Source organism: Aquarana catesbeiana, linkage group LG10 (assembly GCF_042186555.1).
Source record: "Aquarana catesbeiana isolate 2022-GZ linkage group LG10, ASM4218655v1, whole genome shotgun sequence".
Taxonomy (NCBI): Eukaryota; Metazoa; Chordata; class Amphibia; order Anura; family Ranidae; genus Aquarana; species Aquarana catesbeiana.
The window spans coordinates 81,426,250-81,453,612 of NC_133333.1; the positions used below are offsets into that span (position 1 = coordinate 81,426,250).

General features: G+C 39.8%; 1 protein-coding gene across 13 annotated transcripts in view; it reads left to right on the plus strand.

Annotated features, from left to right (window-relative positions):
• LOC141110752 (uncharacterized) overlaps window positions 1-27,363 on the plus strand; it is a 263,647-nt gene that overhangs the window by 166,182 nt on the left and 70,102 nt on the right. For all 13 annotated transcript variants that reach the window (XM_073602320.1, XM_073602329.1, XM_073602321.1 and 10 more), the window contains 22 exons: window positions 687-707; window positions 1,212-1,314; window positions 1,779-1,828; window positions 1,932-2,037; window positions 3,225-3,320; window positions 4,499-4,527; window positions 5,718-5,744; window positions 8,846-8,957; window positions 9,411-9,509; window positions 12,208-12,230; window positions 13,073-13,178; window positions 14,645-14,664; window positions 19,671-19,691; window positions 20,225-20,327; window positions 21,194-21,246; window positions 21,351-21,456; window positions 22,109-22,204; window positions 22,683-22,720; window positions 23,123-23,155; window positions 25,502-25,613; window positions 26,068-26,166; window positions 27,215-27,237. In XM_073602320.1, the coding sequence (XP_073458421.1) occupies window positions 687-707; window positions 1,212-1,314; window positions 1,779-1,828; window positions 1,932-2,037; window positions 3,225-3,320; window positions 4,499-4,527; window positions 5,718-5,744; window positions 8,846-8,957; window positions 9,411-9,509; window positions 12,208-12,230; window positions 13,073-13,178; window positions 14,645-14,664; window positions 19,671-19,691; window positions 20,225-20,327; window positions 21,194-21,246; window positions 21,351-21,456; window positions 22,109-22,204; window positions 22,683-22,720; window positions 23,123-23,155; window positions 25,502-25,613; window positions 26,068-26,166; window positions 27,215-27,237 (1,476 nt within the window). The remainder of the gene's footprint in view (window positions 1-686; window positions 708-1,211; window positions 1,315-1,778; window positions 1,829-1,931; window positions 2,038-3,224; window positions 3,321-4,498; window positions 4,528-5,717; window positions 5,745-8,845; window positions 8,958-9,410; window positions 9,510-12,207; window positions 12,231-13,072; window positions 13,179-14,644; window positions 14,665-19,670; window positions 19,692-20,224; window positions 20,328-21,193; window positions 21,247-21,350; window positions 21,457-22,108; window positions 22,205-22,682; window positions 22,721-23,122; window positions 23,156-25,501; window positions 25,614-26,067; window positions 26,167-27,214; window positions 27,238-27,363) is intronic.

Here is a 27,363-nt window from a genome sequence, read left to right on the forward strand (position 1 = left end):
ATATACAACTAAATAGATCAGACCAAGATGAGGGGCAAATGAGGAGGAAAGAGGGACAGAGGGACTTTGTTCCAAATCAGGGACAGTCCCTCTAAATCAGTGACAGTTGGGAGCTATGCGTGCAGTGTAGGCACAGCCCCGCTGCACATGGGAAAAAAAATTGCCCATTGTTCAGCTTTAATGTAAACCTGTATTGGAAAAATTATGCACTGACATTTGCTTTTTATCCCTTATTATTTGTATCGCATACCATTGTATATTTTGTGCATACATGTGTTTGTACTCTTTGTACTCTTCCCTGTATACAAATATTTTTAATAAAAGTTGAGTATATCCAAAAAGATGTTTTGAAAACTGTCATATAGCTTTAGGCTAAATAAGATGACAATGCATACCAAAAGCTCTTCCAACAGACTCCAAGAGTAAATATAATTTACCTGTACTCGGAGTTTGGCATGCCTTGCCTCCCACAGTGCAATCCTGTATGCCTCAGCCTCATCTACCTATACAAAGGCTGGAGCTTTGTGAAGCCCTGACATCTATTTGTAGTATGTACTGGTATGTACTAGCATCTTCTGGTGCCTACTACCCGTTATTGGTTTACTTTTGTTTGTTTACATCATTAATATTGCTATTGATTAAGTATATTGTATATAAATATTCATTTATGCATCTGTTTCTTACAGCCTCCCCCTCCTCCTGTAACAGTAAGTTTTTGTTTTTTTCTTTCCTGATGAGTAAGCTGATAGGATAACATGGAAAGTAGTGAGTGTCAGATAAGTAGTATCCTGCACTGAGAACTTCATAAGTGTAAATGTAGGTCTTTAAATGTTTGTGCAATGCTGGGGCTTAGAAGGTTATGTGAAATTTTTAAAGAACCAGCAAATAGCCCACCTACCTTCTGTAGCCTTCCTGAATGGATCTAAACTTAAGCCTGCCTCCGCTGTTTACTAACCTCAATAGTAGAGCTTCAGGCTCTTCTAATGTTTACAGCCCTGCAGAAGAAGTCCACTTCAGTGCTAACCAAGCCTGTGCAATGAACTCTCGTAGATTTGGAAAACTCTCCCATACAAATCTATGACTGTTTTTAACATCCACAATGCAAAAACCCACGTCTTACCTAGGATTAAAATGCTCTCCTATCTCTAAGATGTTGTATATATTATTATCGAATGAGAGAGATCTTATTTTGTAACTCTCACTTTCTACAGCCTTGTGAAACCAGCGGATGCCCACCAGCAGACTGTAAAGTTGGTGAAAAAGTAGTAGAGATGCCAAACACAGAAAATGCTTGCTGTCCCTCATACATATGTAGTAAGTATGTTGCTAAAACACTTTTTTAGGGATCATAAAAACTTGCTTACATTGTAGAGATAGTAAAACTCTCAAGAAATGCTTGAATGAAAATAGCAGTTTACTGCATTATATACAGTATACTTTTTCAACAATACAGTCCTTTAAAAACCCCAAAGATCTTCATCAGCCTTAGCCTGAATTTTGCTCACACTGTTTCCTCCCATGTTTGAAGTGAATGCACAGCTTTTTGCACCAGTCATGACACAGCTGGATAAAAATGGGTAGTACATAGTGGAAAGATGGCAGAGTTTCCTGTCAATTGGGCTCCAATACCCGAAACTGAAAAACAGTGGACATTTGTGCTAGGTAGTCTAACTCCACAGATGCTGTAAGACAGCTTTGCAGCAGAACGTAACATGCATCTGGTAATAACAGTAGTAGTTTAGTTTATTATATAATGTAAAATGTATGTTTTTCTACAGTAATTCCACCACCACCAACTACTCCTCTAGTGCCTTCAACTGAACCTTCTGTAAGTATTATTATGAGTTAAGTAATATCCTACCTGTTTATATTAAAAGAAAAGCTAACAGTTATGTGTAACAACCAACATTTATTCTTTGTATCTTTTCCAGATTAACTGTCACGGTATCACATGCACTGTGCCTGTGTGCTTACGGAATGGAGAAAGATCAGTCCAGGTTCCCACCTCTGACCTTTGCTGTCCAGCATACGAATGTCGTAAGTGTGTTTGTGGACATTTTTTGAGCAAATAAAAAAAAACCTGTAATAATTTAAAGTTTTAAGTTATTATATTTCCAAAAATTATGCTATCTATCTATCTATCTATCTATCTATCTATCTATCTATCTGTCTGTCTGTCTGTCTGTCTGTCTGTCTGTCTATCTATCTATCTATCTATCTATATATATATATATATATATATATATATATATATATATATATATATATATATATATATATATATTGGAAATTAAAAGTCCAATCCAGGATTGCACTATTGACACTGGTGTCACAGATAACTATGTACTTCTTAAAGTAGAGCTAAAGGCAAAACTATTTTTTCATTTTGAATAGAGGGAAGGATTATAACCCATTTTTTCCCTTTTTTTGCCATTTGTGTCCCGTTGGAGAGATTTCCCTTAACTTCCTGCCCCATAGCCACAACATGAAATAAGAGGGAATCCCTGCAAAGCAAGGGAATCCCTGGTTGTCACCAGGGTCACCAGAACCAGTGTCCCCATTGAAAGATTTCCCCTCTTTTACTGTTTTGGGGACAACTCAAAATTCGGGAGTTTCCTTTACTTTCATTTTTGATGATAACAGTAAACAGGAAAAATAGAGAGAGTGAAACCCCCTAACGGGGACTCAGACAACAATAAAACCTGACAGGTGTTCTGATCACTCTCCACTCTATCCAAAACGAAAAGAAAAGTTTTGTCTTTAGTTACACTTTAAAGAGAAAGCAGAAGCTGATTGCCTTCTAACTCCTTCTCTGTGATCAAAACTCTCTTGTGCCCTGTCTGAGGAGCAGGCAAGAAGGGGGAGAGAGGGGGATAATTGACTATTTTGGGTTGAATTTAGATCTAAAGTACCTCTGTAGGTTTGAAGCACTCACTACACTACTAAAAAGAGACAGTTAGTAATATATTAATATATTCAATGAGGTGAGGTTGTGTTGAGTTCAATAATTCTTTTATGCACAAGCAAACATTTATTTAAATTCCTGCATGATTGCATATGAGGGGAATTCAAAAGTAACATGTTTTATCATATTTATTAAGCTAAGTGAACATTCAGTTTGGCTTATTCAAATGAAGGTAGATCTGCAAAATTTAATTTTGCCTACACACTCCTGAAATGATTGCCTTGTAAAATTACAATACAATTTTTTTTTTGTTTTACAGAGTGTGATCCATGCCCAGCAGCTCCTTATTGTGGTGATTCACAGCCAAATGTGAGCTTCACCATGGATTCAGAGTGTTGTCCAATATATGAATGTCGTAAGTATGCATACACGTTTTCAACATTTAAACATATTTGAATATCCATGAGTTTAGTAGATCTCAGCAGATACATAAATCATAATTTTTTAACTGACATTGCAAGTTTCATTTGCTAAAGGGGTAGAACATTTTCAATTGATAAAAGTAGATCTATGTTCGCTTTGACTACCAAATCAAGTCAAAAGAAAAATTAAACAAAATATATTTTTGCTGGATCACTGGATTGAAGACAGCTTCATCTAAAACTAAGTGAAAATTCATTTTGCAAAGCAAACATTCTGTATTCCTTTAGATATTCAACTCGAGATTTGCTAAAATGAACCCTGAATTTTGTTGACCATCCAATTCTTAAACTGAATTGAACTTTCTCATTTATCATAATAATAACAAAATATCCTACAATAACACTAAACAAGAACATTTCTATTTGTATCAAAGTTAGCATATAATACTACCTCTTACAATTTCAGAAAATCTACAAATTTTCTGTGAAAATGGGATTTTTAGCACCTCTATTAGTCAGACACATATGAAAGAGTTAAGAATTTTTAGGACCTTCATGATCTCTGTCCCTTCTTCATGTCATAAAACACAAAAAGAAAGAAAAGCCTCTGAGTGCAGGAATTTAATAGGTACAAACACATGTAATCCACACTTGCATGGAAGTAAGGGATGACAAGCTCCGGAAAGGGAAGACTCCTGGATCAGCTTATGGCATCCATAACGTTGATCGGCAATCAGATTGTCCAGTCGGGTTGGCCGTGGTCCCCCACAAGGAAGCCGGCTAGCTGAACTCAATGGGGATCTTCCGTTCTGAAAAGCTGCTCGCTGGCGTGTGACGTCACTAGGGTATGAAGAACAACAACGCGTTTCAGAGCATGCGCGAAGCTCACAACGGGCATGCGCGCTCCTCTGTCAAGTGTGACTTCTTCATGTCATGGCTGGGAAGATCTGGACCAGAAAAATTATGTGATAGGAACCTCCCTATACTGCTGGGTGCCAAACTGATTTAATGGGAGGGCACAGAAACAGTCTTATAATAGCTGCTCTCCTAATGCAGGAGAAAGATGAAGTGTTAATTGGTCATGTAGTAATTTGAGCATCTTTACACCTAAAATACGTGTTGTGTTTCTATAGAAATATCTAGAGCTGACATTTTTCTCTTTACATTTTAGCACCACCAACAACACTTCCATCCTATACTGTAAGTCATTACTCAATATTCTACCAACATGAAGCATCTTTTTAATTTTGCTTTTTTTAAATTTATTATTATATACCATTCTAACGTATATAATTATTGTTGTTGATAATATTGTTACAATTTTTATTATTATTTTCCCCAAATTATATGTATTTATAAACTGGAAAAAATATTTTACTGCGCTATCTCAAAAAATCATATATAAAGGATTAAACCATATATAAAGTGAAAAAAGCTGCAACTAAAATGTGAGACGCACACACTACATATATCTTAAGAAAAAAGCTGCGCTGTGTAATGATGAGTGATCAAAAAATTAAAAGATTATGAAATCATATCTGCACGAAAAGATATAAAAAATTCATACAATATGTTATCACATCAACATTTAAATGTAATCACCAGTGATATGTGCAAAAAGTAATAAAATATAGTATATAGCAAGATACACAAGCAACAGAGTCAAGTCCACTCCGATAGGCTATTGAAAAGGAGCCCACTTAGTAGAACAATCTTCTGAATGATGACTTTGCAATCCTCATGACAGTGATAACATGCAACTGCAACACCATGGGGGATGTGATGGAGTGCAACAGAGAGGTACCTCCACCCACAAAAATGCTGCCGCTTACCAGCTCCTTAGATCTCTTATTTAAGGAGATCATGCGTGCCTGTGGCTCTTAACCCCAGCCTCGGGTCTTTCAAACTTAAATGGCTCCTCAGGCTCTCCACGCAGGGTTTCTTCTATATGGCAGATATGTGTTGGTACAGAAGTCTGTATGTAGATGACTCCCAGAGAAGATAGGGCCCGCACACAGGATGCCCACCTGCTTCTACTTATCGCCCATGTGCTGCTGATGATGCTGCTGACACATTGGCTGTGCGACCAATGTGTCAGCAGCATCAGCAGCAGCACATGGGCTGCTACACTTCTACACTTCTGGATGGCTAAAATATTGAGACAAGAAAATAAATAATACACAATCACTATAAACAAAACATGTAAATACCATGAGTAAATTTGATTGGAACATATCCATATAGAATTAAAAGTCATGCACAATAATATGTTTCTTTAAAATTTGACAGTTGATTCAAAATGTGCCTGTTGTCATAACACTGACAAAATATGACTGTGTTTTAATTTAATTTTAACTCTATCTGACATTTTTCATTCTGTTTATCCATAGACCCCACCCACTCCACCTCCACCTCCAGTAAGTTATGCAAGTAGTTATCTTTATAATGTATATATATTTTTTTAATACGCTAAGGCAGGGGTCCCCAACCCAGACCGGTGCCAGTCCGTGGCCTGCTGTTGACTGGTCCGCACAGGGCATCACAGACCGTGGTCACTGCTCACCTTTTGCTGTGCATCAAATCCGTGTGTTCTCTCCCAGCTCCTCTGCCCACCAGCCCGGCCAACAATGTCATTCTATCAGCAGGGCATGGGGCGGGAGGAGCTGCAGATTGTAATGGAGAGTTCCTCCTGCCCTGCTGATAGGATGACATTGTCGGCCAGGCTGGTGGGCAGAGGAGCTGGAAGAGAACACATGGACTGTTATCATCCTCTGTCCTGCAGGTCCTGAGCAAGAGAGGAAGAGTTACAGTGCCCCTTTACAGTGCAGTCCCCTTTATATCACAGTGCCCCCTTTACATCACAGCCCCCTTTACATTACAGTGCCCCCTTTACAGTGCAGTCCCCTTTATATCACAGCGCCCCCTTTACAGTGGAGTCCCCTTTACGTCCCAGCCCCATTTACATTATAGTGCCCCCATTACATTAATGTAAAGGGGACTGAACTGTAGAGGGGCACTGTGACGTGAAGTGGAACTGAGGACACTGTGGGACTGCTTTAAAAGGGGAACTGTGGTGTAAAGGGGGACTGTGGACACTGATATAAAGGGGGGACTGTGCTGTAAAGGGGGGTTGAGGTGTGAAGGTGGCAGAGGACAGACTTGGTGAATATCCCATCTCCATCCACCACAACCACCATCCTCCCCCAATCCGCTGCTCCCCTGTCCCTAGGAAAATTGGATGCCAGGAAACCGGTCCCTGCAGACAAAAAGGTTGGGGACCGCTGTGCTAAGGGAGCAGTGGGGATTCTGAAGCTCTGATCAAGTAGAGAATATACACTGAGAGAAATACAGGCTGGCATTGATGAACTTTCCTGCAGAAAATGCTAGTTGCATGCAATCACTGCTTATCCAGTGGAGTCTTACACAACCTTTTACTTTGTGCTTTGTCTAATGCATTCAGGTTCCAGTGATTTAGAAAGTATTGAGTAGGTCAGAAATAGCAGCCCATATACTGTATATATTTCAATGTATATGTTCATGTACTCTAGAAGCTGTGCCCCCCCCCCCCCCCCCCCAAAAAAAAAGGCAAGCAAAGGCAAAGAACCTTCAAGTAATCTATAAGCAAAACATTTATTTTTATTTTGGATAAAGTAAGGGAGGGTTATAACACATGTCAGTTTTTTTTTTCACGAGCTCCTTGGGGAGATCTACATTTAGATGACAGGTGTCCATTCTGTCCAAAACTAAAATAAATGTTTTGCCCTTAAGTATACTGTAAAATGATTTTAAACCTTGATTTTTTTTTTATAATAAACATGTCATACTTAGTTTCTCTATGCAATTGATTTTCACAGAGCAGCCTTGATCCTCCTTTTGTGAAGTCCTATGCCAGCCCTCCTGGCTTCTCCTCTTTGGCGAGTGCCCCATAGCAAGGCACTTGCTATGAGGGCACTCATGCAAGATTGACCCTGAGTCTTGCTGCCTGCATCCATAGACACAGACAGCGTGACCCAGCCCCACACCTAGCTCCCTAATTACAAGATTTGATTGACAGCAGCAGGAGCTCTAGGCACCCACTGCTGTCTCTCTGTCCTGTGAGATGTGAGTGGAGAGACCTGCTTGTCTCAAGCACAGTTCTGGATGGAGAACAGGCTGAGATAACTATTTAAGGGGGCTAGGGGGGACTTTGTTCACACTAGGCTTTTTTTTACCTAAATGTGGTTGCAAATGCTTACATATACCCAGTGAAGTGATTGGCCTCACGGGATACACAGAAATTAAACAAATCTCTGTGTATCCTTTGTTTATCTGCGGTCTTCTTTTCTCTACATATCTGTTCGAAGTGCATAATTTAGAAAGTTTGTCTGAGTTGTTAGAAAACAGGGGGCGGATGGACTGAAGTCACACTCTGGAGAGCTCAGTAAGGAGAGCTCTGGGAGCTGACTTGGGGGAAGGGACTCACCCCCTTCATACAACACGCATAATAGAGCTGAGGCTGTCAATCAGCTGGAGCTCCCTCCACTGTCACATTTTTTCTCTTGGTGTTAGGAAAACTTGTCAGAAGTGAATATGAGAGATATGCTTAGTTTATATTTCATGTCTGAGGTTTACAACCACTTTGATGCAGAGTATAGCTAATCTTATACTCATTACTGACATAGAGATAATGTGGAGGCTGCTATTTGATAAAACAGCTAGGCTTTGGCTAGTCATGTCAGAGCTGTTCCACAGATGACTGGTGATCTGAAAACTGGGGGGGGGGGCAATGATTACTAAGACCCCTTTCACACTGCCAACGCCCAAGCGTCAGTGGTAAAGCAGGGCTATTTTTAGCGCCGCTTTGCTGTCGTTTTAGCGCCCTCAGGCTTTCACACTGGAATTAATGTAGCAGCTGTTCTGGGGCGTTTTGCAGGCACTATTTTTAACACTATAGGGCCTGCAAAACGCTCCAGTGTGAAAGGGGTCTAAGCAGCAGTAAAGGTGTATTAAGCACAGATCCAAAGAATTTATGAAGCAGAAGCAGGGAGATTCTTGCACTGTGTGTCTTCAGACAAAACTTCCTTACCTGAAAACAGAACAGTGAGCAGCACAGTAGTGACATCTTCAATTCTCACTCCAAAGCTAATGAAACTATCTAAAATTCAGAGGCAGCAGTGCCTTAGATGAGCTCACATTGCAGATATAAAGCTATGAGGATATAAGACAGGGTTGCTTGGAAACTGTCATAGGTCAGGAAGTGATCTGCTCTTTTCCTGGAGGAATTTAAGACAGATAACCTTTTTTGGGAGACTGCTTAGGTGCAAAAAAAAAAATAATTTTTAGATGTTTCAGACAACAAATGAGTTCAGGTCCACTTTAATAACTAATTCTTTTTTTGAAGCAACTGAAACTAGGTCAAAGAAATGAATACTTTTGGTTGGACTTCCCTTTCAGTTACTACTAACACTTTTTCCTATATTTGATGATTTTACACATATGTGCAGGCACTTACACATAATTGCATTTTTGTTTCCAAAAGCCGCCATGCTTGGATGTGCTCTGTCTTCCCGTGTCTTGTAAGAAGATGGGTGCAGAACCAGTGGTAGTTGAACCAACTTCTGCCACTCGCTGCTGTCCAGTTATTGAATGCAGTAAGTTGACTTGTACACAGTAATTTTTTGTTAGATAACACCGTAAAGAAGTAAAAAAAAAAATGTAAAATGTTCAGTTTATGCACAGTTTTCATTTTACTCTATTTTTACTCTAAATCATGGCAGAGCTTTCTTAAAACAGAAGGTTATTTGCTTTTATCGCAAAACCACCATCATCCCCACCCCCAAAAAAAGTGTTTATTCCCATTTTAAGTGTAGTAAGTTGAGCCATACCAATTATTCTTTATGCAGCACGGCCAACTGTGCAATCATATACAGAATTCATCCAAACTGCCTATCTCCATTTCAGGCTAGATAGCCGGCATCATGTATGAGAGCCCTTGTCTGCATAACATATCTGACTGTATTTTACCTTTAATTTAGGAAAATACAGTTTCTTGTTCATTGAATACTTGCTAACCGTTTAAGATGTTGTTTATTCTTTACATGCAGAATGTCAAAATGAATGCAATATTCCCACATGCGATGATAACAGGCCACCACTGCTGCTTGGAGACCCTGAAACAAAGTGCTGTCCCGAGCATCAATGTCGTAAGTGTCTTTATAGCAGAAAAGTGAGGGAACTTTGCAGCAGACTTTGTCTAAGTGATATACTGTCTTTGCTATTATTAGAAATCATTCAGAATACAGCTTTATTTTTTTCCAATGCAAATTCTAATTTGGTAATTATTCTAAGCTGAAAAATATTAGTTACACCTTATTACGAGTGTCAAGGCCTGTCCTAGCCAATAAAGCATTATGACGCCTGCACTGCTGCTATAAGGGAGAATGAAATGATCAGGCCCTAGTTGCCCCCCCCCCCAAAGCTATGGATTATGTAGCAGTCACTTATTCTGCTACCTCTGTTGCTACACCATTGCCACTGATATTAATCATTTCAATACTGGCACCTTTATTCCTGCCCAGGCCAATTTTCAGCTTTTAGCACGTATACTTTGAATGACAATACTGTAAACTAAATTTTTATTGTTTTGTTCACACAAATAGAGCTTTCTTTTGGTGATATATGGATTGTTTTATTTTGGGGAAAAAAAACAACACATTTTTGCAATAAATAATTGTTCTTCATAAATTTAGCCCAAAATTTATTCTGCTACATTTCTTTGGTGAAAAATAACCCAAATCAGTGTATATTATTTAGTCTGTAGGAAAGTTATGGAGTCCACAAACTATGGTATATATCTGAAAATTGATCAATCCTGATGTACTGATGGCCTATCTAATTTCTTGAGAACCTAAAATGCCAGGACAGTAGCAATATCCCCCAAATTACCCCTTTTTGAAAAGTAGACAGTTGAAGATATTTAGTGAGAGGCATGTGTGTTTTTTGAAGTTGTGATTTTTTGTCATAATTTTTGGGAAATTAAGTAATTTACATACAGTCACCAGTGTAATTCAGCATTGTCATATAACTGTTGTGGCGGTAATCAGGAACACTGACTGGTGACAGTATGGGAAAAAAAAAAGGTTTATATATTTTTTTGTATTAATTTTTTTTTAAAAATTCCAATTTTTTTTTTTACCATAGTAACATTGTACGGCTCTGGGGAAGTGATCAGGATTTTTTTTTTCATTTTTTTACACATTATGATTGCTTATAACAGTGCATTACATTACTATAAGCAAGCATTTTACTGAATGAAACTGATTCATTCAGTCTGTTTTGTTATGATTAGCTGTGATTGGTGGAGTGCTAATCACATGGTACAGATGGGTTGTGATTGGTCAATTTGATCACATGATACAGGCAGGGCCAATCATAGCAACACAGTTGTACACAATGGATGGCATAAAAGAAAGCAATCCATTGTGTTCAACTGTCATGTGACCGGCGGTCCCATGGAACCTGCAACGAGCCTATACTCTGGTCGGCCATGTCCCATGCACACAGCCAGTGACAGATCGCGCCGCTGCTTACCCCCGCGGCCACACGATTGACGCTTTCTGACAGGACATCATATGATGCCCAGTCAGGATAACAAAACCACCGTCTGGTCGTCATTTGTCTATAGGAAGGGCGTTAAGCGGTTAAAGTGTTACTAAACCCAGGACCCTGCATTCACTATATCTGGTTTCCCACAGTACACAGAACATGGAAATGCAATAATTTTAATAAATATAAACTGCTAAATACCTTTTTTCGTTTTTTCCGTCAGCAGTATATAGAAATCTTGTGACTTCTATGAGTGCCTAGTAAAAGCTGGTAGGAGGAGTTTTCATTCTACTCTAGCTGTCCTATGAGGCTGCAGGACCCCTGACCCTCTGTCTGGACAGTGCTGATTGGCCCTGTGCTGATCACATGCACTCTCCCAAGACAAAAGAAAAACTCTCTAGCAATACACACCAAACTGAGCATGTGGGGCTTGTCCCAAATGCTCTGTTCTATCAGGAGATGGTTTTGGGGACAGTGGAAGAAGGGGAGGATCAGAGAAGACGGAATCAAACAGGCTTTTTACATAATGCAAAGAATTAACCCCTTAGGTTCCACAGTGAATATAGCAAGCATGCTTTACTGCATATACAGACCGATTTTACTGTTGTGGGTTTAGTAACACTTTAAAAAGTGATCATTGTGGCAGTAATCAGCTGTAAAACATCAGTTAACTGGATTAATAATAGTGTTTTTAGTTCATGTATTATTAGATGACATATGTGTCTTACTGGAAACTATTCTATTCTGTCAGTTCATTATTAGTTACTGATTTTAGGATGGGGGGATGGTTGTCCTTTGGCATCTTTGCCTTGGGTTCTAGTTGACTTTGTCTCAGATTATGGACAGATTGAATGATACACTTCCTGTATTAATACTTCTCCAGTAGTGATATCTCAGCATTTCCAGTGGCACCAACCTGCTCTAGTTATAATTTCAAATTTTGAAAAAAGGAGTGGGCAGAGTGGAACACTGTGGCAGGGGCATAGCTAGGAGGTCCAGAGGGGAGATCTTTTGCCTTGATACATCTAAATAAGCATGTTTAGGAGTGTGAAAGTTTTTGTTAAAAATATCTTCTGTCAGAAAGCTCATGCCTGCCCATCTGACCTCCCTCAGAACTATGTTGTGACCTTCATTCAATAACAGAGTGCAAAGCAGAGTAAACCCCACAACAACAAATCGGACGTTAGCTTCCCAGATCATTGAAAAATGAAATGTGATTGGTTATTGCGCTACTTTACAATTTGCTTTATAACATTTTCTAAAGCTAATTTGTGTACTTTTTTTTATCTTTTTCAGCACCTCCACCAACTCCACCTCCTGTAAGTTTTCACCTGTCACAAAACTTCATAGTCAAGTCCACCCAAAGTTCATACTTCAGCTTATTTTCAGGGTGTCCTCCATTGGCAAGATAATCCCACCACAGTTTCTGGCACAACCTTTCCATATGGCCATTGTGAAGCCTAAAATGGGTGTCATGCTAACTTTAATATATTGTACCTAATACTGTAAAAAAAAATACATGAATAATAAGCACCCATCAATGTGGGCACGGCTCTCTAGTAATGGACTAATTAGTGAGGTGAGTTCAGTTGTTCAGTTCAGAGAAGAATGGGAGAGAATATCTGAACACCAGAGCCCCCCCCCCCCCCAAAAAAAAGAAGAAATGCAGCCAAAATTATTCATCTGCTACTAAAATATCATTTTTGGATGGACTGCTCATTTGATAATGTCTGGCAGTGGCGGAGAGAAATACATATTGTAATTTTTATTGAAAAGAGGATATTACTTTGACCAAAATGTGTTGGAATAATTACAAACATTCTTAATATTGTGAATACAGGTGTGCTGGTGAAGAGCACGGCCAGCATGTTTTCAACCATACAACTGGTACTAGATAATATTCCCAGCAGGCACTTGATGCCCAAGTAGCGATTTGCTTTCAGTGCCATATATTATGTTGTTATGTATTGTACACAAATTAACTTATAGGGCCTCCATGTTGCACTGCAGCATTAAATAGCACTAAAAATTCATTTTGACATTAGATTGAAGCAAAGTACATGCAAACAAGACTTTTTTTAAGCACGCCTAGTAGTGATAATTGTACCCCATAACATGTCCCTATGACCACTGAAATTGTATAACTCTCTCTATATTGTAGCCACCATGTAGACACGTAACCTGCGCTCCTGAACCCACATGTGAAGAAAATGAGTATAAGGTTCAAAGTCCAACTGAAGACCCTTGCTGCGCGTCATTCCACTGCAGTAAGTGCTGACCTTCATTATCTTATTTTGTTGCATTCTTTATTCTCAAAGAAAAGCTTTGTAATATAAAACACATGCTACAGCAAGTAGACAGAAATAACAAAGCAACAGAGTGCAAACAAGTGTTTGTAGATCAAGAGAAGTACAGAAGAACACCGATTTCCTTAACACTTTCTTTTAAGATTACTTAATTGAATTTGTCTATTAATAATTCTACAAACTATTTTTTATAATGAGATTTTATAAAATAAGCCCAGATGGGCATACACAAGAAATCTGACTTTAGACTTTATTTTAATTAGAAAGAAAATTAGAGGATATCTAGGAAGGCAAATCATCCATTATTGATGCTTCACTAGCCCGTGGTAATCTTTTGCTGGTTTGCATTTACAGTATATCGGTTATTATTCACATTAAATAGTAGCAAGTGCAAAGAGACATTGCAAATTAATGGAAAGGGAAAATGCTGCACATTTAAAATACTAGATTTATCAGTAACTATATTAAATCAAGGAAAAAATATTTCAGAGAAAGCAACCATAATTATTTTTTACAGTTTAGGGTAGTCGTGGATAATTCCTGTATAAAAAAAAAATGTTTTGTGAAATCTGTGAAACAAGGGTTTATTATTCACACATTTTTCAGGAACTGTGTACAGTGACTATGCTGCTTTGTTTGTTATAAACAGTGCTGTATGCAGCCAGTGTTATGGCCCGTACACACGATCGGAATTTCTGTCGGAAAAACCTTGGATGGTTTTTCCGGCGGAATTCTGCTGAAGCTTGCCTTGCATACACATGGTCACACAAAAGTTCTCTGAACTTTCGACCGTCAAGAACGTGGGGACATACAACACTACAACGAGCCGAGAAAATGAAGTTCAATGCTTCTGAGCATCCGTTGAATTGTTTCTGAGCATGTGTAGGAATTTTGCGCGTCGGAATTGCTACAGACGGTCGGAATTTCCGATAGGAACTTTTTCCGTCGGAAGACTAGAGAACCTGCTCTCAATCTTTTGCTGGCGGAAATTCCGCCAGCAAAAGTCCGATGGAGCATACACACGGTCGGAATTTCCGACCAAGAGCTCACACCGGAATTGCCAATCGTGTGTACGGGGCATTAGTCCTTGGTTGTAAAATGAACTCTGTCCAGGTGATGATTTGCCATTTCTTCTCTGGATGAGGAAATAAATAAATGAAGTTTATATGTCTATCCCATAAGGCAAAGTCCTGCAAACCATAACATCTGCACCTAGCCATCATTTGACTTTTAACATTTTAAAATCTGATTGGTGGCTGTTGGTCAATGCACTTTTCAGTTTTGCATTGTCTTATTGAATAAACCTGTTGTGTTGTTTGGATGTTGATATTTAACTGATGTTTATATACAGTATGCTATACACAGATGTAAGTTGCTTGCTGAGTTATTCTAGATAGTAATACCATATTCCTCTTTTTATTTTTCAGTTCCTATACCAACAACTCCAGTAAGTACAAAAAAACTAGAATGTGTAAAATTAAATCTGATTGTAGCAGTGGCGTCACTAGGGTTGGTGCCTAGTCACCTGGTGCGGTAAAACATGGTGTCACCCCCCCGGCGGGGGGGGGGGAATACCATGTTTTGCCACACCACCATGGCTCTCACTTCCTAGCCTGACACAGTGCTCTGTCCTGTCGCTGTGGAGTGACAGCAGAAGCAGGACAGAGCAGTAGACACTTGGCATGCTAGCGCATAAGGCTCTCTCCTATCTAGCCTGCCACAATGCACTTGATGGTGTCACCCAAGGCTCAACCACGCCCCCACCACAACCCCCCCACAAGGGGAGAGCACACCGCATTAAAGTGTAGGTGTGACTGAATTGCGCTGTCAATGGGAGGGCCATACAAAGGCATTGTTATATACCATGAGTGCATTATGCACAGGGTTCAGAAGTACACTACATACAGAGTGCAGCATTCAGGAATGTGATACAAACAGGGTGCAGAAGTTTGCTATGTACAGGGTGCAGGGCCCAGAAGTTAGCTATGTACAGCCAGGGTGCAAGGATTGCTATGTACAGGGTGCAAGGAACGCTATGTACAGGGTGCAAGAAACGCTATGTACTGGGTGCAATGATCTCTATGTACAGGGTGCAAGGCTCAAGAGTTCTCTATGTATAAGGTGCAAAGTTAAGTACCGCATGCTTCACAGGACAGAAAAGAGGACGGAAGAGTGGACAGAGAGCCTGCTGCCAAAGAGCAACTTACAGAGGGTCAGGTGTGCAGTCTGCACACCTGACCCTGGGCTGTAGAAGGAGCCGCCGCTGGTCGGGATAGTGGAGCCGCCACTGGCCGAGATAGTGGAGCTGCTGCAGGGATGGTAGAGCTTCCTTGCACATCATCCCCTGCCCCCTCCCCCTTTCATAGAGATACTGCTGGGCAGGGAGGACTGTGCACACCGCCGGGGCGCTGTCACCTGTTCTGTGTGAAAGTGAAAGCAGCAAGCGCGCGTAAGGTGGTCACCGGCCAAAAAAAAGCTCTGGTGTCACCCCTCTGACAGGTGTCACCCGGGTGCAGGCCGCACCCCCCGCACCCCCATAGCAATGCCACTGGATTGTAGTATAATATCATACATTTCAAACATATATGCCAAATGCTGATGATTGAATGCAACTCATGGTTGTACTTTGCACATCATCATTACTCTTTTTAAAGCTGAACTCCAGGCAAGCAGATTAAAAAAAAGAGGAAATACATACATGGGTTAGGTCTCTCATCCATAAGGACCAGGTGGGGTTTATTCCTCTGAGACAAGCTGGAGATAATGTTCGCAGAGCAGTCTTACTAACGCACGTGGCCCGTTCTCGTCGCATCCCTACCTGCCTTGTATCATTAGATATTAAAAAGGCTTTCAACACCCACTCCTTGCCATATCTCCAATTCATATTACAAAGATGGGGCTTCAGTCCGCATTTTCTCTGCTGGGTTTCCTCCTTACATACTTCCCCCTCAGCATACCTCAAATATGCAGGCTACAAATCTGACCATTTTCCAGTGAGCCATGAAACAAGGCAGGACATATCCCCTGTCTCCGCTCCTCTTGCCATCGAGCCGTTAGCCCAACTCATATGTTCCAACCCAGACATCAAGGGCCTGGAAACAGGTGGCCTCCACCACAAGGTCTGCCTATTTGTGGATGACATTTTCCTCTTCCTCTCCTCTCCACTGACCTCCACGCCCACCCTTCTCTCAATTTGCAGCAATTTCTGAACTAGTCATGAATCCACAGAAATCTAGAGCCCTTAACATCTCTTTACCCCAGTCGACTATATCGCAGCTACAGCAGACCCTTCCCTTTTCCTGGTCACCTGAATGCATTTCATAACTTGGCATTAAACTTACCGCCTTCCCTGCCGCTCTGTATTCAGCCAACTACCCACCCATGTTGACCCACTTGCCTGGTCTCATGTCTTCTTCGTCTGCCTTGCCCCTGGCGTGGTTGCCCCTCCCTACCCGACATGACAAACTTTGAACGTATTTTCAAGAAAGATCCCCATGCACGGGGCTTGATCTCCTCTTTCTACTTACAACTGGTAGACCCAGTACCACACACATCTCTACACTACATAAACAAATAGGAATCTGACCTTGGCCTACAACTAGACGCTACAGATTGGTCCAACATCTGCCACAAAATCAGCTGCACAGAATGTTGTGGCCTCTTAGGCAAATTACAAAGTATTAATGTGCTGGTACCTGGTCCCTTCCCGGATCGCCAAATATCTTCCATCCTACCCTCCTGCTTGTTTCCAAGGTTGCCCAGACAATGGCACGCACTTTCATATCTGGTGGAGTTGCCCACCAGACCAATCATACTGGGCCAACATTTTTCATATGATTACCACATTTATTGGCAACACCATAGTCCCTGACCCAGCCATTGCTCTACTCAATAAGAAACCTCCTGATGTAACCTATCTTCAATTCAAGCTACTTTTGCAGGTTACAACTGCAGCGAAGCAAACCATTGCGAAGGCCTGGAAAACCCCACACCTCACTATCTTGGAAATCAAAAATAGGGTTACCAGAGCCATGGTCCATGCCAAAATAGAAGGAGTTCTCCTAGACAGGGTAAAAAAGTTTAAATGCCTTTGGAGACCTTGGGTTGACCATTTTCTACCTCCCAACTTCGATAACGCTTTACAATTACCCTGAATAGCCCAATGGATAACTCTGCCCACTCATAGGGACCAGACCACTATCTACCCCCCCGGTGAACTCCCTCCCTGCCCTCCACCCCCTCTTCTCAGCTGCCTCCCCCCCTCTTTCTCATCTCCCCCTTCCTCCCTTTCTTTCTGCTCCCCTCTCTCTTCTTTCTTCCTCTCCTTTCTCTTCACCTTTCTGCTACTCTCCTCTGGATGCAAGTCTTTCAGCTCTGACCAAGTTATCTGCCCATCGTACTGGGACTGGACTCCCCCCCCACCTACAATCCCCCTATGGTCAGACCTACAAATGCTCTCAAATGCTTATCCTACAACTCAATCTTTCTCAGTTTCAAGAACTCTTAGACACTAGTCTATTTGCTAACTATGAGACAACTCCGACTGGAGTCCCCTGTAATCAATCTTAGTTCATAGGATAGGAATCATATTGGTCCCTGGATTTCACCTACCAACATCCTACTAAGTGTCCCCAAACCAACTCACAGCACATAGCCATGTGATGTTATTTCATGCCCTGTTGCTTTCTGTTTTGTTTTCTTTTTTGCTTACTATGCATGTTCTGTTACAAAGGGCTGCTTCCCTATTTCTGCAATGTGTCATTACACTGCTAATGCCTCCCCTTATCCTGGGGGAACGTTTACTTTCGATGCATCCTGTCGAGACTTATTGTTTTTTCCGTCAATAAAATTTCTGAACAAGAAATACATACATGGGGGACTGTTTTACCTGCTAAAGGATTTGTATTTTTGTCCATGCAGTCCTTAGATTTTAACAGCTTTGCCACATAGCACAGTCACGTCTGACAGGGCAGGATATCTGAATTTTATCTACTGCAGTTTCATAATACTTTCAGCTCTAGTCTAACCCCAAGCTTTAGACGGAACAGTGAAAGGAGAAGCAGCAGGCTTGTCAGCTCATGTCTCTGTCACATCTGCTCTCCTCCTGTTACCATGTCATTTGTCCTTTGGCTCCTTGTTCTGCTTCTGCATCTCCCAGTCTGAACTTTGCTGTGCAGGCATTGCAACAGGTTGATTCCAGGTCAGATTCAAGTTAGTTACTCTGTCTCCTTTTATATATATACATTTACTAATGTATAAATGAACACAGAGCTGAATTAATGTGTATTTCATAGGAAATAGGTTTGATACCAGAGTCAAGAGGTTTAAAGCGGTATTCCGCCCCCCCCCCAAAAAAAAAATTAAAAGCCAGCAGCTACACATACTGCAGCTGCTGGCTTTTAATAATAGGACACTTACTTGTCCTGGAGTTCATCGATGACGGCACCGCAGCTGATGTTTCCATCAGCTGTCGGTGCTGCTGCTGCCATTGTGTGTAAGGGTACCCTGCTTTGTAGCCTTACGGCTTCACGGTGGGAACTCTACTGCGCATGCGTGAGGCCCCGCTCCTCTCTGCTACTGGCCCAGCAACAGGGCCCGGCAACAGGGAGAGGAGGAGGAAGCCCCACGGTGATGTCACGGGCCGCGGCCCGGACTCCTGGAAGTGGGAACAGGATACCTGTCCCACCTCACCCGGAAAGGTGCCAATTGTGGCACTGGAGGGGGAGAGGAGACAAATGAGCGGAAGTTCCACTTTTGGGTGGAACTCCACTTTAACTACAAGCGCCCCCTCCACTAGATATATTAAAAGAAGTACCAAGAATCAAAATTGGGAGTTTTGAGGTGCAAACCTCAAAACTCCCAATTTTGTTTCTTGGTACTTCTTTTAATGTATATTTCAATCTGCAAGGAGTTCAGATTTAAAGTAAACCTGTGATGGAAAAATCCTTCACTGATATTTGCTTTTGTTTAAGTGTGATACCACCTATTATTTGTATCATATATTGTTATACATTTTGTGCATACATGTGTTCTTTGTAATGTTCTCTGGATAAAAAAATTTTAAATAAAAAATGTAATATATCCAAAAACATTTATTAAAAAACTTAACTTTAGGTATCATAAATTTTTAGTGCATAGCAAAAGCCAAAAAGACTTTAAGAGTGAATGTGATCAGCAAAAGACAAATTTCCTGGTACTAATAAATAGGCATTCCCCAACACCACCACCATAGTGCAATCCTGTGTGACTCCACCTAATCTACTTATACAAAGGTTGGAGTATTGGGAAGCACTGGTACCTATCTGAGGTGTGTACTGGTATGCGCTGGCATGTTATGGTGCCTTACACTTATGCAATAGGTTTTTACTCATTTGCTTTACGCAGGAAGGGTTTAATATTGCCATGAATACAATTTACTGTATATAAATATTTATTTACACTTTTTTTTTACAGCCTCCCCCTCCTCCTGTAACAGTAAGTTTCTTTTTTTATTTCCTGATGACCAAATTGATAGGATAGCATATAAAATAATCAGTGTAAGATCAGTAGTATTCCTCATTGAGATCTTAGTGTAAATGTAGATTAGTTAGAGTAAGGCTTTAGGGTTTAGAAGGTTTAAGCACAGGTGTGCCTTTAACAAAACTAACAACTAGCCAACCCTCTGTAGCCTTCTAAAACCTTCTGCCTCCCCTGTTTACTGACCTCAATAGCGCAGCTGCAGCCTCTTCTAATGATTTTAATCCCTTAATCCTCTACAGTATTGGCCGTGCCTGTACAGAGATAGAATATATATATATATATATATATATATATATATATATATATATATATTTTTTTTTTATAGATAGATTTATATGGTACCTTTCACATTGTATTTATAACCTTTATGGTACCAAAACCCCTTTCCAACCTGAGATTAAAATGTTCTCCTATCTCTAAGATGTTGTGTACAGTATATTGATTGTCAAATGATAGTGGTCTGATTTTGTAATTCTCACTTCCTACAGCCTTGTGAAAGCAGCGGATGCCAACCAGCAGACTGTAAAGTTGGAGAAAAAGTAGTAGAGATACCAAACACAGAGAATTCTTGCTGTCCCTCATACATTTGTAGTAAGTACATTGCTAGACGTACATTGCTCCTCAGCAGATTTAGCCTAAACTTACACTGTTCACACTCCCCCCCCCCCCCCCCCCCAATGTGTGAAGTGAAGGTGTGGCTTTTTGTCAGTCATGGCACAGCTGGATAAAAGGGGGTAGGACATAGTGGAAACATTTCCTGTCAATAGGACCAGTACTTAAACCTAAAACAGCAGTGAGCAATGAATTTGTGCTAAGGAATCTAATTTGCTAGATGTGGTAGGACATTTTTACAGCACCGCTCACATGAAAGACACATCCCAGAACATGCATCTGGTAATATTAGTAGCAGTATAGTTTCCTGTTTAATGACAAATGTATAATTTCCAACAGTACCTCCACCTCCACCACCAACTACTCCTCCAGTGGTATCAATGTAGTTCATGTGTCTAACCCATAAGGTCTGTTCAATAAGGCAAAGTGCTGTAACCCATAACATCTGCACCTAGCTATCATTTAACTTTTAACATTTTAAAATCTGATTGGTGGCTATTGGTCACTGCACATTTTGTTTTGCATTGTCTTATTGAATATACCTGTTGTGTTGTTTGGATATTGATATTTAACTTATGTTTATATAGAGTATGCTATACACAGTTATACACAGCTGGATAAAAGGGAGTAGGATATAGTGGAGATATGGGGGAGTTTCCTGTCAATAGTAAATGAAACTAAAACAGCAGTGTGTATTTTATTTGTGCTAAGGAATCTAACTTCACAGATCTGTAGGATATTTTTGCAGCAGTGCTCATATGAAAGACACATTCCAGAACATTCATCTGGTGATATTAGTAGTAGTATAGCTTCCTGTTTACTGAAAAATGTATAATTTTCAACAGTACCTCCACCTCCACCACCAACTACTCCATCAGTGGTATCAACTACACCTGTTGTAAGTACCAATATGACTTAAGTAATATCCCACCTACTTATATTAGGAGAAATGATAACAATAATGTGTGCCAACCAACATTTTATTCTTTGTATCTTTTCCAGCCTGTGTGTCATGGTATCACATGCACTGTGCCTGTGTGTTTACGGAATGGAGAAAAAACAGTCCGGGTTCCCACCTCTGACCTTTGCTGTCCAGCATATGAATGTCGTAAGTGTAATTGTGGACTATTTTTATAGCAGATTAGATGGAAACTAATGATTTAAAGTTTTTGAGTTATTCAGTTTTCAAAGCATGGTTTTCTTATCTACTTTTAATATTTAAATACAATCTTTATATTGAAAATTCAAAGTCCAGTCCAGAATGCACTAATGATACTAGCGTCATGGAGCACTGTGGGAAAGAGCAGAGCAGTAGGTGTTTGCCTTCAGACACCTTCTCTATCATGCAAACTAACTAGTGACCTTCCTAAAGAGCAGGTAAGGAGATGGAAAGAGAGGGGGATAATTCACTCTTTTGGGTGGAATTTTACACCAAAGTTTCTCTTTAATTTTGAAGCAAACTTTACACTGCAATAAGGTAGAAAGCAAAATTAGTAATTTGATTGGTTTACTAAGTAGATGGATAGAGCATTGTCACTTTACAAAGAGAATATTAACTCAGTTAATATTAGCCTATTAGACAAGGCTCACTTCAAAAATTCTTTCATGTGCAAGCAAAATGCTGATTTTATTGCAACTTCCTGAATTATTGCACATGAGGGAAAACTCAAAATTAACATGTACTTCACCAGACTAATCAAGCTAAGAGCACATTCAGTTTGACTGATAAAATTAGCATAAATATGTTTTTTATTTTATAGAGTGTGATCCATGCCCACCAGCTCCCTATTGTGGTGACATGCAGCCAATTGTGAACTTCAACCTGGAAACAGAGTGTTGTCCAATATATGAATGTCGTAAGTAATTATACACATGTTTTCCATGCTTAAAGTGGTAGTAAACTCTCTGCATTTATTTTTACCTACAGGTTAGCTTATTATTTATTTATTTTTTTTAATTGAAAATTTACATCACTTTAAGATCTGCCAAACAGAACCCTGAATTTAAACTCAATCATCATCATGGTAAAAATATCTTACAATAACATTGCCAAAAAAGAAAAGCTTTTTTGCGTCCATGTTTACCATATCATACCTCCTCTGATAATTGCAGAAAATCATCAGAAAATAATACATTACAAACCTCCCTACACAGCTGGGTGTCAACATGATTTACTTTGGGGGTTAACAGTTTTCTGTTAGCTGCTCTCATAATGCAGGGAAAACACAAATTGGTCATGTACTGTAGTTTGAGCATGTCTGCACCTTAATATAGTGTGGTGCTGTGATTCTGTAAGAATATCTAGAGCTGATATTTTGTCTCTTTACATTTTAGCAATACCAACAACACCACAGCCACCTCCACCCGAGACTGTAAGTCATTACTCAATTTGCTATTTTTATTATATTTTTCCTTTAAATGATTATAATGTATATTTTTGCCTTTGTTGTTGTTGACTCTATTGTTATTAATATAATATCACCCAAATTATAATTCATTATATTCTCTAAATATGCTTGCTTACCATCTACATTTCTGGATGGCTAAAATTTTGAGACAAGAAAAGAGATGATAAACAGAGCATGTAAATGCAATGAGTAAATTTGACTGAAAGTTATGAATATAGAATTAAAATTCATGCACAATAATTCTTTAAAACTGGACATTTGATATTTAATACAAAATGTGTCTGTTGTCACAACACTGACAAAATACGACTGCATTTTAATAGAATTTTAGCTTCATTTGACATTTTTCATTCTGTTCATTCATAGACCACACCCACTCCACCTCCACCACCACCTCCCGTAAGTTATGCAAGTTTTTATCTTTATAATGTATATATAATTTTGTTAATGTGCTAAGGAAGCAGTGTGGACTCCAGAACTCAGGTAAAGTCAAGAATATACATTGAGAGAAATACATAGGCTGGCCTTGATGAACTTTCTCAGAAAATGCTATTTGCCTGTTATCCCTGTTTATCCCATGGAGCTTTACCCAGTCACTGGCACAACTTCTTACTTTGTGCTTTGTTTGATGCATTTAGGTTCCAGTGACTTGGAAAGTATTGAATAGGTCAGCAATACCAGCCTGTATACTGTATATTTCAATGTATACTCTGTACTCTAGAAACTGTGCCCCCCCCCAAAAAAATGCCAGCAAAGGCAAAGTAAAACTATAAGCAAAACATTTGTTTTTATTTTGGATACAGTACGTGAGGGTTTTTACCCATGTCGGGGTTTTTTGGGGTTTTTTTTAGACCTGTGTCCCCTTGCAGAGATTTAACTTCACTTCTTATCCAAAACCAGAACTGAGAGTAAATCCCTGCAAATTAAAAGAATCCCCTTGAGGACCCCAGGTAACCAGGACTAGTATCCCCATTGGAAGATTTCCCCTCTATTACTATTAGGAAGAGCCCAAAGTTTGGAATTTTCTTTTACTTTCACTTTCACTGATAATGGTAAACAGGACAAATATAGAGGGTGAATCTCTAAAAGGGGTTACAGACAGCAATAAAAAATGACAGGTGTCCACTCTGTCCAAAGCTATAGGAAATATTTTGCCTTTAGCCATACTGTAAAGTGATTCCAAACCTTTTTTTTTTAAATAATAAACATGTTATACTTACCTGCTCTATGCAATGGATTTGCACAGAGCAGCCCCGCTCCTCCTTTTGTGGGGTCCCATGCCAGCCATACTGGCTTTTCCTCTTGAGCGAGTGCCCCCAAAGCATGCCACTTGCTATGGAGACACTCATGCAGGATTGATCCAGAGCCACCCTACCTGTCAATAGACACAGAAAGCGTGGCTCCACACCCAGATCCCTAATTACAGGATGTGACTGACAGCAAAAGGAGACAATGGCACCCACTGCTGCCTCCCTGTCCTATGAAATGAGAGAACATGGAGAGAGCTGCTGCTTTCGGGCACAACAATTGATGGAGATCAGACTCAGATAAGTATTTAGAGAGAGCTGGGAGGAAGGATTTTCACCTTAAAATGGGTTGTAAACCCTTACATATATCCAGTGAAGTGACTGGTCTCAGGTGATACACAGAGATGAAAAAAATCCTCCTACATAAGTTGTACCTGTTTATCTGCAGTCTTCTCTTTCTCAGTGAGGAGAGGTCTTAGAGCTGGAGGGAAGGAATACATCTCTCTTCACACAGCTCATGGGAACAGAGCTGAGGCTGTCAATCAGCTGGAACTCCCTCTACTGTCACCTTTTTTCTCTTGGTGTCAGGAAATCTTGTCAGAAGTGAATCATGCTGATAGCAGGGGAATGATGCAGCAGACAGAAATGACACTTAGTGCTCTTAATTGCGGGAAGAACACACCATAGAGAAATATTCCTATTTCATACTCGATGTCTGAGGTTTACAACCACTTTAAAGCATAGAATGCATTAAGGTAATTAAAAAAAAAAAACTTAAACCTGTCAAGCCACTTTAATGCATGTAGGCTTCTGGTACCTAATACTTTTCTAATTACTGACATAGAGAGAGTGTGGGGGCTGTCATCTGATAAAACTGCAGGGCCTTGCCTACTCATGTCAACAGATGTCTGGTGATCTGATAACTGTGGGGCAATAATCAATAAGCAAGAGGAGAGGTGTAGGAAGCACAGATCCGAAGAATGAATGAAGCAGAAGCAGGGAGATTTTTGCACTGTGTGTCTTCAGACAAAACTTCCTTACCTGAAAACAGAACAGTGAGCAGCACAGTAGTGACATCTTCAATTCTCACTCCAAAGCTCATGAAACTATCTAAAAGTCAGAGGCAGCAGTGCCTTAGATGAGCTCACATTGCAGATATAAAGCTATGAGGTTATAAGACAGGGTTGCTTGGAAACTGTCATATGTCAGGAAGTGATCTGCTCTTTTCCTGGAGGAATTTAAGACAGATAACCTTTTTTGGGAGACTGCTTAAGTGCAAAAAAAAATCATTTTTAGATGTTTCCCTATCAGATAACAAATGAGTTCAGGTCCACTTTAATAACTAATTCTTTTTTTTAAGCAACTGAAACTAGGTCAAAGAAATGAATACTTTTGGTTGGACTACCCTTTCAGTTAATACTAACACTTTTTCCTATATTTGATGATTTTACACATATGTCCAGACACTTACACATGATTGCATTTTTGTTTCCAAAAGCCGCCATGCTTGGATGTGCTCTGTCTTCCCGTGTCTTGTAAGAAGATGGGTGCAGAACCAGTGGTAGTTGAACCAACTTCTGCCACTCGCTGCTGTCCAGTTATTGAATGCCGTAAGTTGACTTGTACAAAGTAATTTTTTGTTAGATAACACCGTAAAGAAGTAAAAAAAAAAAAAAAAAATTTTAAATGTTCAGTTTACACACAGTTTTCATTTTACTCTAAATCATGGCAGAGCTTTCTTAAAAGAGAAGGTTATTTGCTTTTATCGCAAAACCACCATCATCCCCACCCCCAAAGAAAGTGTTTATTCCCATTTTAAGTGTAGTAAGTTGAGCCATACCAATTATTCTTTATGCAGCACGGCCAACTGTGCAATCATATACAGAAGTCATCCAAACTGCCTATCTCCATTTCAGGCTAGATAGCCGGCATCAAAGCCGTGTATGAGAGCCCTTGTCTGCATAACATATCTGACTGTATTTTACCTTTAATTTTGAAATTACAATTTCTTGTTCATTTAATACTTGCTTACTGTTGAAGGTGTTGTTTATTCTTTACATGCAGAATGTCAAAATGAATGCAATATTCCCACATGCGATGATAACAGGCCACCACTGCTGCTTGGAGACCCTGAAACAAAGTGCTGTCCCGAGCATCAATGTCGTAAGTGTCTTTATAGCAGAAAAGTGAGGGAACTTTGCAGCAGACTTTGTCTAAGTGACATACTGTCTTTGCTATTATGAGTAATCATTCAGAATACAGCTTTATTTTTTTCCAATGCAGATTCTAATTTGGTAATTATTCTAAGCCGAAAAATATTAGTTACACCTTATATGAGTATCAGTTTGTCACAGTGTAATAGACTTGCGAGTGTCAAGGCCTGTCCTAGCCAGTAAAGCATGTAATGCCTGTACTGCTGCAATAAGGGAGAATAAAAAGAGCGGGTCCCAGCTACCCCCCAAAGCTATGGATTATGTAGCATTAACTTATTCTGCTACCTCTGCTGCTAAAGCATTGCCACTGATATTTAAAAGTGATCATTGTGGCATTGTTGGTTGAAAAAACATCAGTTAACTGAATCAATAATAGTGTTTTTTATCATGTATTATAAGATGATAGACTGTATGTGTCTTACTGGAAACTATTCTATTCTGTCAGTTTAATATAAGTTAATGATTTGGGGATGGGGGATTGTTCTTTGGCATCTTTGCCTTGGGTTCTACTTGACTTTGTCTCAGAATGCTGGCAGATTGAAAGATACACTTCCTGTATTATTACTTCTTCTGCTCCAGCAGTGATATCTCAGCATTTCCAGTGGCAACCATTTTCTCTGGTTATAATTTTAACTTCTGAAAAAAGGAGTAGGCAGAGTTGAAGGTCAGAGTGGAAGCCAGGAGGTCCAGAGGGAAGATCTTTTGCCTTGATTGCCATAGGTCTAAATAAGCATGTTTAGGAGTGTGCAAGTTTAAAAAAAAGATCTTCTGTCAGAAAGCTCATGCCTGCCCATCTGACCTCGGTCAGAAATATGTTGTGACCTTAATTCAATAGGAGAGCGCAAAGCAGCGTAACCCCCACAACAACAAATCAGACATTAGCTTTCTTAAACCAGATTACTGAAACAATAAATTGTGATTGGTTATTGTGCTACTTTACAATTTTCTTGATATCATTTTCTAATGTTGATTTGTGTACGTTTTTTTATCTTTTTCAGCACCTCCACCAACTCCACCTCCTGTAAGTTTTAACCTGTCACAAAACTTCATAGTCAAGTCCACCCAAGGATCATACTTCAGTTTTGGATGGATATCAGCCCTTATTTTCAGGGGGTCCTCCACTGGCAAGATATTCCCACCACAGTTT